The following is a 10,878-nucleotide window of genomic DNA, read 5'->3' as shown; positions in this document are numbered from 1 at the left end:
AGCCTCCCTTTGCTCGGCTGTAAAGTGAGACCACGTTCTACCGCCAGGGCCGCGGGCGGGAGGGAGGGCGAAGGGAGCCAGCGTGTGCCACGTGCCCATCCAGAGTAGGTGCCTCAGAAATTCCCTGAGCCCTGTGCCCCCTCCCGAAGACCCAGGCTCCTCCTGCCACCAGCCTGGCTTCCCCAGGACCCACTCGTGCTCCTGTTGAGGGGGCAACACGGAGCCTGCAGACTCCACTCCCGGCCAGAGCCCCCTGCACCCCAGGCCGGGGCTCCTGCTCTGACCCCGGCACATTCTATGGACAAGTCACTTCCCTCTGCACCCGCTCAGCCCCACCCCGCTCACCTGGGGGTGGGGGGGGTCTGAGGACCCCCACGAGCCTGTCTCCAGCGATTCTCGCAGGGTGGGAGCATGAGGGCCAGCCGGCAGGAGGAAGATGTTTGGGGGGCCCCCAACTTAAGACCCGCGGTGTCCGATCCTCTCTGAGACCTGTGCCCCCCAGTCCGGCCTTCCCCGGGACCCACCTTGGCTGCGTAACAGAACCTTTGAGGCCCAAAGCAGAGTCCAGGTGCCCTAACTGGGCGGGGCGGGGCGGACCGGGCTGGGGCGCTTCCCGGGAGGAGGGGCCGCCGGCTCCTCACCTGCGCTCCGCCCCCGGCTCCGCCTCCACCGGGTTCGGGAGGCGGGGGCGAGGCGGGCCGCACCGGGAGGCCGGCGGGGCGGGGTGGGGCGGCGGCCCGGCGGTGCCGGCTGCGCAGGCCGGGCTGGACGGGCGCCTGGCCCTTTAAGGGCCGCCCCCGAGGAGGTGCCAGGCCGGGTGGCTCTGGTCTCTCCTTCCTGGTCCTGCTGGGCAGGGACTGTCCGTGTGGCCGTGGGCGGGCTCCGTGCCCGGTGCCGGCCCAGTGCCCCCGCCTGACCCCATGGCGCTGGTCACAGTGAGCCGCTCGCCCCCGGCCAGCGGCCACTCCACGCCGGTGGGGCCCTCGGTGAGTCTGGCTTTGCTGCGGTCCCGCCCGCGGAGCTGGCTGCCAGCGGGGCCCGGGGAGCGCGTCCTGCCGACGGGGCTGGAGGTGTGGGAGGGGGACCCGAGGTCTCAGTTGGGGTGGGGGGGGCTGGAGGCCCCCGGAACTGCGACCCCGGCAAGACGGAGCTCTGAGCGCCAGACCAGCCGGTGGAGGCCCATCTCCGTGGCCCCGATGTGGGCCAAACGCTAGCACCCCGCCCACCTGTACCCCCTGCTGCCCTACCTGGCCTGGCCGGACTCCCCCAGTCCTCCGGTGGGGGGTAGACTGGGGCAGGAGGGGTATCTGACACCTTTTCTGGTTCCGCTCCCCGTAGGGTTGGGGGGTCGGTGGGGGGGCGGGTTCCCCCCAGCCCAGCACCCCCTAACTCCGCCCTGGGGACTGCTGCTTTCCCGCAGGACCAGGCCTCCAGGCGGCGGAGCCGGCTCCAGCGAAGGTGAGCGCCTCCCGCAGCACAGACGCCTCCATCCCGAGCTCAGGGGATGGATGTGATGGGCAGCGGGTCTGTATGGGCGCCAGCCGCTGCCGTCCTGGAGGGCCCGCAGCCCAAGCCGACCACCGGATCTGTGGGGCAGCGCTGGCTGCCGCGGGCATGGCTGGCTGGCGCTCCGCCTTTGCTTTCATCTTTCCCGGATCGTGCGGCGTTCCTTCACCCATTATGCCAGACTAGTGGCCACAAGCCCAAGGGCAAGATGGGACGACAGGGCCTGAGGATCCTGGGTTCCCGTCAAGTTCACAGTGTCCTTCGAGTTAGGCGGGTGGAAAGAAAAAGGGAGCGACCGACGCTCAGGTACAGAGTGTGGGGGCCACACCCCCTGGGCACTGGTTGGAAATTCACGTTCTCAGGCCTCCACACTCCCTACCTGCTGACGCGGCGCCGGTGGGGCCCAACGCCCGTTTTAATGGTGATTCTGATGTGCCCCTGTCCTAAGAGGTACAACAGGCCAAAACGACTCCCCCTGCCCTGCCAGGCAGAGCTTTGCAGTGCTCCATGGGGCCGTCCTGGGACTGCAGGACGGAGGGGACGGTGGAGATGCAGCTGAGCCCGGCCCTCGGCCGGCGGAGGAAGCCTCGGGCGAAGAGCAGCTCCACGGGGACCAGACGGATGATGGGCATGGGCCCCAGAGTCCCCAGAAGCAGGAGCAGAGTCAGCACCTCCTCCTCATGGTGGAGCTGCTGAGGCCGCAGGACGACATTCGCCTGGTGAGGGGCCCTCTTGGAGGGGGACGAGAGTCCTCCCTGGGGTGGGAGGAGGGGAGGGCAGGATGGAGCCGGTGTGTCTCCGGGAGCAGTGGTGTGAGGGGCACTCTGGGGAGTGAAGGGTTTACTAATCCCTGACAGCCGGGTTGTTTAACAGGGAGAGGTCCTATCTGCAGGTGTCGGAAGGGCTGGGAAAGGACAGGGAGGTTTGTTCTGCATGTGCCTGCAGGGCCCCGTTAGGCCCAGGAGCTGGGATCACACAGGGACAGGCTTCTGTGCAACCACAGCAAGGCCGTCCTAACAGTGGGAGCTGCCCGTAGTGGACTGGTGCTCAGGGAGCCTGCGGAGCGCCCACCAGGAGCTGGAGGGCCCGTGGGCGGTGGGACACAGGTGGGAGTGCGAGGACTAGTCCCCAGGTGCCTGTGGGACATCTCACTGCAGCAAAAGGAGAAAGAGAAGGTGCAGCCAGCCTTGTGTAGATCTGAATTTACTCCACGGAAACACCGTCTTTTATGGTGAGACTGTGTCCTTCCTATTTCTTTGTTAAGGACTATCTCTTGAATGAAATGATGGTAATGGCAAGTGAAAGGGTTTATTTTAAACCTCCTTCCCGGGCAAAAATAAAAAAATGGGCAATCTTTGTCAGGTTCCTTCTCCCCTTTTCCCACACACACACCCTTGAAGGAAAATCTTTTAAAACATTTTGTTAGACCATGAAATTCAAAAGTTGGGAACCCCTGGAATGTAACCACTGACCTGAGGTCTGGGAAGAAGGGGGTGGCGTGGAGGGAGCAGACAGCGGTCTGTTCTGGGCCCAGGTGTGTGTCCTGGTGAGGCGGGCAGGGTCCGCGGGGCCTATGACCTGGGATTCTCTCTTCCCGCCTCCCCCAGGCAGCCCAGCTGGAGGCAGCGCGACCCCCTCGGCTCCGCTACCTGCTGGTAGTTTCCACAAGAGACCCCGCGAGCCAGGATGAGACAGTCCTCCTGGGAGTGGACTTCCCCGAGAGCAGGTGGGAGCAGGGAGAGGAAGGGAGGGGGGCGAGGAAGTGAGGTGCTGGGGGACAACGGCTTTCCCTCTGTCCTGCCAGCTCCTACAGCTGCACCCTGGGCCTGGTCCTGCCTCTCTGGAGTGACACCCAGGTGTACCTAGATGGAGATGGGTAAGAGATGGCAGCTGGAGGGCGGCGAAAGGAGAGAGGCAGAGGGGGTGATGCACATGAGGGAGAGGTGGGGCCCTGGGGAGCTGCTGCGGAACTCTGGGCTGGGTGTCTGAGGCCTGGGCCTACTCTCAGCTCGACCTCAGATTTACTGTGTGGTCCTGGGCAAGTCACCTAACTTCTCTGGGCCTCAGCTGCCCCAGATCTGGCAAAGGGGGCTTATTTTGAAGCTCAAATGTGTACATATTCTGAGGACCAGCCTCATGAGGCGTCTAGTGGGTGCGCCTCTCAGGGGCTCTGTCCCGGGGCCCGGGGTGGGGTTCCACTCCTCCCTTCTCTCCCTCAGGGGCTTCAGTGTGACGTCCGGTGGGCAGAGTCGAATCTTCAAGCCGATCTCCATCCAGACCATGTGGTAAGAGCTGGGGTCGTCCAGCCTCAGCGGGCCCCTCCTCAGAGACGGCTGCAGGGTCCGGGGAGGGGCCGCGGGGAGGACAGTGTGACCCAGCCTCTCTTCTGTCCCAGGGCCACACTCCAGGTATTGCACCAGGCATGTGAGGCGGCTCTGGGCAGTGGTCTTGTGCCAGGGGGAAGTGCCCTCACCTGGGCCAGCCACTACCAGGACAGACTGAGCTCGGACCAGAGCTGCCTCAACGAGTGGATGGCCATGGCGGACCTGGAGTCTCTGCGGCCTCCCAGTGCGGAGCCTGGCCGGTCAGTACAGGGAAGGGAGGAAAGGGGGGGGGAGTCATGGCAAAGCAGGGAAGGGGCCCCCGGACTGATGGGCTCGGCTCCCAGGCCCTTGGAACAGGAGCAGATGGAGCAGGCAATCCGGGCCGAGCTATGGAAGGTGTTGGACACCAGTGACCTGGACAGCATCACCTCCAAAGAGGTGGGCGGGGTGCGGGGTCCGGGAGGAAGCGGGGCTCGGGTGGGGGGCGGAACCCTCCGGCCGGAGCCAGCGTTCTCCTCCCCTTGGACTCCCCCTCCCAGCTCTCCTGTCCTGAGCCAGTCCCGGACGCGCGGCCTCGGGTCTTTGAATAGATGGGACGGTACCGTCCCCAGACGCCTGGAGGGAAGGGTGGGGCACCAGGAACCTCTCCCGTCCTTGCTGCCTGCAGATCCGCCAGGCCCTGGAGCTGCGCCTGGGCCACCCGCTGCAGCAGCACCGCGACTTCATCGATAACCAGATGCTGCTGCTCATGGCGCAGCGGGACCGGGCCTCCCGCATCTTCCCCCACCTCTACCTGGTGAGCTGCGGTGAGGGCGCCAGTGGGACAGCTGCAGCCGCTGCGCGCGGCGCGGCGGGGAGAGTGATGCCTCTCTCCCTGTCCACAGGGCTCCGAGTGGAATGCAGCGAACCTGGAAGAGCTGCAGAGAAACAGGTGGGGTTCCGACCCCCTCAGGACTGCCCGTAGCCTGTCACCCCCCTTGCCTGGCCTCCCCTCAAGGGGCCACCTGGTCAGAAACCCCCAGACGCCCCTCAGCAGCTGCTAACTCAGCTTCCAACTCTGTGCCTGGGGCCGTGCCCCTCAGCATGGTTGGTCTTGGCCAGACCAGAACCCCCACCTTGCTGGCTTGCTGTGGCTCCCTGGCCCGCTCTTCTCCCTCCCCACGCTGTCAGAGGGCTGGAAGTGCCCCTCTCCTGGGGGGGACCTGGATGCCGGCTCCCATAAGTTCCTATCAATTGTCCACCAGTTATGGCCCGTCACCCAGCTGCTGCAGACCCTCCCAATCTCAGCTTAGCTCAGCAGTTGTTCTCAGACTGACTTCTGAGACTAACAGAAGGCCCAGGGCTGCAGTCAAGCCCAGCAGCTACCTGGACTAGAGGGGACACATGCCCAGTGGGGGGAAATGATGGGCTCGGGGCCACAGCCATCACCTCCTCCCGTCATAAGCGAGCCACCCCCACCTGACTCAGAACCGAGAACTAAACGGAAACGCCCAGGCCCGCTAGGTCCCCTGGCCAAGGATCCTGGAGCCGCTGGCCCCGTGAGCCTCGCCTCGCACTCCCTGCCGCAGGGTCAGTCACATCCTGAACATGGCCCGGGAGATCGACAACTTCTACCCCGAGCGCTTCACCTACCACAATGTGCGCCTCTGGGACGAAGAGTCCGCCCAGCTGCTGCCTCACTGGAAGGAGACACACCGCTTTGTGGAGGCCGCAAGGTCAGGCGTCCCCAACCTCACGGCCTGCCCAACGCCAGCTTCAAGAGCGCCCATGCCCTCCCCCTGGCTGCTTCCTCCCCCCTCTGCCTGGGCAGTGAGTCTGTCCGCTGCCTGCCCCCCCCCGCCAATACTGCAGGGCCCCTCACAGCCAGGGGACAGGAAGGGGCTAACCTGTCCTGCCTCCACAGAGCGCAGGGCACCCGAGTGCTGGTCCACTGCAAGATGGGTGTCAGCCGCTCGGCGGCCACGGTGGTAGCTTATGCCATGAAGCAGTACGGCTGGAGCCTGGAGCAGGCTCTGCGCCACGTGCAGGAGCTCCGGCCCATCGCCCGCCCCAACCCAGGCTTCCTGCGCCAGCTGCAGACCTACCAGGGCATCCTGACTGCCAGGTACAGAGTGGAGGACAGGGGGACGGGGTGCTGGGGATGGCTGCTGGGTCGCTCCGAGCTGACTCAGGGCCATCTCCTCACAGCCGGCAGAGCCATGTCTGGGAGCAGAAAGTGGGTGGGGTCTCCCCAGAGGAGTCCCTGGCCCCTGAGGTCTCTACACCCTTCCCACTGTTCCCGCCAGAACCAGGGGGCAGTGGGGAGGCGATGGCCATGGGGTTGGAGGAAAGCCAGGCATCGCCAAGAGAAGAGCCTGGACCAAGGCCCCGCATCAACCTCCGCGGGGTCATGAGGTCCATCAGCCTCCTGGAGCCCCCCTCAGAGCTGGAAAGCGCCTCAGGGGCTGATGACCTGCCAGAGGTGAGGCTGGGCTAAGGAAGGAGCCCAGGCTGAGGCAGGGTTGGGACCAAGAGGAGGGGGCGGGTGGCGGGGGGATGGAGGATTGGTGCTCCACTTCCAGCCCTGAGCAAGGGGTGCCTGAGCATGGGGACCATACCCGGGCAGTTCTCTTTGGTCTCCTCAGAGCATCAGAGGCCTGGTGAGGGCAGGGGAGTGCTGCTCCCATGGGAGCTGGAGAGCAGTCGTGGGACCAAGGCATCCAGGGGGCTCCGTGGGAGTGAGCCCCGGCTGCAGGCTGCAGGCGGCTCTCAGCCTGGCAAAAGGACTTGCTTCCTAAGGGGCAGGGCTGCCCCGCTGTGCAGTAAGCATCCTCCCAGACCAGGAGCTAGCCACTGACTGCCGACCCTCGATGGGGGTGGGTAAGATGATCTTGGCAGCCCTTCCCAAATCTGAGAGGCAGCATATTAAAGGAGATGCAGAGGGGTTACAGCACTGATGCGACCGAAGTCCTGGCTGAGCTGGAGGAAGGAGGGCTCATCTCATAGAGGGAGGGAACATCTGGGAAAGCCTCCTGGAGGAGGTGGTACTGGGTGTGGAAGAATGGGGAAGGAGGAATGGTGGATGGATGGGTGTGGGTGGTCCTAAAGGCAGGCTGTCCTCACTCCACACCCAGCTCAGGGCCCTGGCACTGGAATGTGTTTCACAAATGACTGTCTAAAGGCAGAGGGGGGCCCTGGCTGGGTAGCTCAGTTGGTTAGAGCATTGTCCCAACACACCAAGGTGGTGGGTTCAATCCCTGGCCAGGACACATACAAGAATCAACTAATGAGCCCTAGCCGGTTTGGCTCAGTGGGTAGACCGTCGGCCTGTGGACTGAAGGGTTTCGGGTTCAATTCTGGTCAAGGGCACATGCCAAGGTTGCAGGCTCTGTCCCCAGTGCGGGTGTGCAGAAGGCAGCCAATCAATGATTCTCTCTTATCATTGATTTTTCTATCTCTCTCTCCCTCTCCCTTCTTCTCTGAAATCAATAAAAAAATATTTTTTAAAAAAACCAACTAATGAATGCAGAAATAAGTGGAACAACAATCTATCTCTCTCTCTCAAATAAATCAAAAAAAGGCAGAGGGGGCAAGATGAGGAAGTGGGGGCCTCAATGACATGGCAGGTGCAGGGAAGCTAAGGAGGGCTTCTGGGGCCAGAAAGCTTAGACAGGTGAGGGCTGAGGAGCAAGGGCAGTAGGGCTGGGATGGGTCTTCCCTCCTAGGGGGAAGGAATGTCTCGTGAGTAGCTCGGTTTTTTAGTATTCAGTCAACAAACAGTCTGCACCCACCCTTTTCCAGGCTCTGTGCTTTATGACCCTTTTTCCTTCTACGTTCCCCTTCCAGGTTTTCTCTTCATGTGAATCCTCAGATGAAGACCCTCCACAGCCCTTTCTTCAGGTCTCAAAGGCCAAGGGAGGCAGGCGGGTCTGCAAGGGGCCTTGGCCTGCCCTGAAGTCCCGCCAGTCTGTGGTTGCTCTCAACAGCGCCGCCCTAGTGGCCACCCGGACCCGGGCCTTCCAGGAGCAGGAGCAAAAGCAGGAGCAGGAGCAGAGGGAGGCTGGCTATTCCTCCACTCCCAGGCTCAGGAAGGTGGTGAGGCAGGCCAGCGTGGATGGCAGTGGGGAGGAGGGCGAGGCCTGAGCCCTCACACATGCCTGTGCCCCTTAGACACTAATAGAGGTGCCTGCATACAGCTCCTGGGATGAGCACTCCTCACTCCCGTCAGCTTGTCTGCGCTCCTCTCAGCTCCTCCCCAGGAGGTTCCAGGCCCCCTTCACTACAGCCTCAGCTTCTACAGCCTTAAATCTCAGACCCATGTCCACCTGTCCAAGGGCTCAAGACTTTCTCTGCAATTGGGGATACAGGAGAGAGAATGACGGTGCTTTGGGGGGCATTGTCAACCGCTGCCCGAAACACTTGCAGCCATGGGATAAAACAGTTCCCCAGTGCTCCCTCATGCTCCCTCCCTCACCCACTCCTGTCTGCCTCGTCTCTGCCCCCTTCTTTCCTGGGGCCCTCTAGGCCGGAGAACCAGTGGCCTCCAAAAGTCTAGGGCAGCGGTTCTCAACCTGTGGGTCGAGACCCCTTTGGCGGTTGAACGACCCTTTCACGGGGGTCGCCTAAGACCATCCTGCATATCAGATATTTACATGACGATTCATAACAGTAGCAACATTACCGTGATGAAGTAGCAACGAGAATAATTTTATGGTTGGGTCACAACATGAGGAACTGTATTTAAAGGGCCAGAAGGTTGAGAGCCGCTGGTCTAGAGTAACCTCAGTCCTCAGTCCCCAGTCCTGGGAAGCTCTGAGGAGCAGAGAGCTGGGCCCTCTGATGGGGCTGGCAGGCTGGCCTCCCTCACTCAGCCTACAGCCCCTCCCAACCCCTCCCCCCAACACCCACCTCCCTCCCGTGGCCACTTTTTGTCCTTCACAGCCTCTGGCCAGTTTTTCATAGTCTTGATAGTATCTGACTTTGTACTTAGAAATAAAAAAAAACATTTCATATTATTTTTGATTTTATGATGAAGCCACCTACTGTCAGTCCAATTCTTCTGTGGTTACACAAGGAGTCTGGCCTCTTTTTACTCCCTCCCCATCTCCTCACCATTCCCGGGTGTCTCGAGACGTGCGTGTCTGGGGTGGGGTGGGAGGGAGGATGGGAAAGGAGGGAGGCCAGCGTTGTCTCCTCATCTCCTCGGGCAGGGCCTAGGTAAATGCTCGCTGCCCACGCCCCCCTCAGGCGGGTCGGCAGGGGAACAAGTCTCCGTCGGGCAGCAGGTGCTTGGCTCTGCTGGGACAGCTGAAGGGAGTCGCTCATGAGGAAGTGGAGGCGGCCAACTCCTGCCTGGACAGGACCGAGCCTGTTCCAAAAATGAAGGCTCCTTTTGGACCGGGTGCTAGTTCTCGAGCACACTCTGGGTCCTGAGAACCCTTCTCCTGCTGCGGGCAAGAGAGTCCGATTTTCCAAGCCAGCCTGTGACTGCCTTCCCCTCCGGCACGGGGGTTCCTGCTGCTTAGTTGTCGCGTTCAAGACGAGAAAGCGGCTCCATCGTGTCACCTGCAGCCCCTCTTTCCAAGATCACATTCTCTGTCCTGTAACACACTCCTTTGGTTGGGGGTGGGTGGGTGGGTGGGCAACTCCTTCCCTCAAAGCAAGCCTCAGGTAGAAGCTGCCACCAAGTGTTTTCATTGATTTGAGACCTGATGCCCAGTTTTGTTTTGGTTTTGTTTTTTAATATATTTATTGATTTCAGAGAGGAAGGGAGAAGGAGAGATACAAACATCGATGATGAGAAAGAATCATTGATTGGCTGCCTCCTGCACGCCCCCTACTGGGGATCAAGCCCGCAACCCAGGCATGTGCCCTTGGCTGGAATCGAACCTGGTACCCTTCAGTCCGCAGGCTGACGCTCCATCCACTGAGTCAAGCCAGCTAGGGCTGTTTTGGTTTTTAAAATATATTTTTTTATTGATTTCAGAGAGGAAGGGCAAGGGAGAGAGAGATCAAAACATCAATGATGAGAATCATCGATCAGCTGCCTCCTGCACGGCCCCGGCTGGCGATGGAGCCTGCAACCTGGGCACGTGACCTTGACTGGAATCAAACCCGGGGCCCTTCAGTCCGCAGGCGGATGATCTACCCGCTGAGCCAAACCAGCCGGGGCCTGATGCTCCGTTTTAAGAATGAGTCTCTCACCCATAACCTGGTGCACTAATCCTAGAGTACTGAGGGGCAGGAGACTTGGGTTCTAACCCTGGCTTTACCACTCACAGGTTACTGCACCTTACCTCTCTGTTTCTTTCTATAAAACAAAGGGATGAGAGCAGGAAATCCCTAAGCATCCCCCTCCCACTTCGATATTTTAACAATACACGTCATGATGCACTGATAGAATTCAGCCCCTAAATTCAGCTCTCTAGAAGAATCATCTGTACCTGTCTGTGGTTGTCATGCCAAAGGTCACCAGGTGGGGGTGTCCAGAGAAGCTAGTTCTGAGTCTTGATCCACTTGGCTGGTCCACAGACACTAGGGACGTCACGCCCGCTGTAGCCAACCATGAATCCCACCCACGCTGCCCTTTCAGTAGCCCAGGGCTGGGGCAGGAGGAAGTGTCGGTGCCAGGAAGGTCCAGTTGTGAACTCAGAGCTGTGGGTCCACCAGAGCCTGGGGAGGACTCTTGAGAAGTGAGAGTTCAGCACACAGGGGAACAAAAACTGGAAACTGCATAAAAAATGCAGACTAATGATTAAGAACGCTATACAGTATATACAAACTCACAAATTGTTAAAGGGCAAAAAATAGTTTCTAAAAAAAAGACGTAAAATTAAAAGTATGTGTCCCTCGGATCCTATCCTTCAATCTTTCCCAGGCACCCACTGTGACCAGCTCCTTGAGACGCTCCAAAGACATCCTGTGTTTATGTCATCAAATATATTGGTGTATTCTTTTTAAAAATATAAATTATAGTATATCAACATACTCCTTATTCTCACTTTGAAAAAATTTTTTTCATACCACGAAGAGTTGCACGCCAGTACGAAAAGCTCTGCCTGATTTTTAT

General features: G+C 60.4%; 1 protein-coding gene across 1 annotated transcript; it reads left to right on the top strand.

The window, feature by feature from the left end:
- The first annotated feature begins 732 nt into the window (after positions 1-732).
- SSH3 (slingshot protein phosphatase 3) lies at positions 733-8,843 on the top strand. Its single transcript, XM_059709926.1, has 14 exons — positions 733-986; positions 1,421-1,458; positions 1,994-2,225; positions 3,114-3,232; positions 3,311-3,382; positions 3,726-3,791; positions 3,902-4,090; positions 4,175-4,268; positions 4,498-4,626; positions 4,715-4,761; positions 5,399-5,545; positions 5,734-5,934; positions 6,018-6,291; positions 7,656-8,843. The coding sequence occupies exons 1-14, from the start codon at positions 921-923 to the stop codon at positions 7,950-7,952; spliced, it is 1,971 nt and encodes a 656-aa protein (XP_059565909.1). The 5' UTR covers positions 733-920; the 3' UTR covers positions 7,953-8,843.
- Positions 8,844-10,878: the final 2,035 nt, after the last annotated feature.

The sequence above is a fragment of the Myotis daubentonii genome, chromosome 9 (genome assembly GCF_963259705.1).
Source record: "Myotis daubentonii chromosome 9, mMyoDau2.1, whole genome shotgun sequence".
In the NCBI taxonomy this organism is placed as follows: domain Eukaryota; kingdom Metazoa; phylum Chordata; class Mammalia; order Chiroptera; family Vespertilionidae; genus Myotis; species Myotis daubentonii.
The sequence above is the reverse complement of the archived record's forward strand: the minus strand, read 5'-3'. Positions and strand labels throughout refer to the sequence as shown.

What these genes read in the sequence shown, in the direction of transcription:
- SSH3 (XM_059709926.1), top strand. Translation starts at nt 921, where the DNA reads ATGGCGCTGGTCACAGTGAGCCGCTCGCCCCCGGCCAGCGGCCACTCC. An exon ending in CGGAGCCGGCTCCAGCGAAG is followed by an intron (nt 1,459 to 1,993) that starts GTGAGCGCCTCC and finishes CTGCCCTGCCAG; the next exon opens with GCAGAGCTTTGCAGTGCTCC. An exon ending in CGCTTTGTGGAGGCCGCAAG is followed by an intron (nt 5,546 to 5,733) that starts GTCAGGCGTCCC and finishes CTGCCTCCACAG; the next exon opens with AGCGCAGGGCACCCGAGTGC.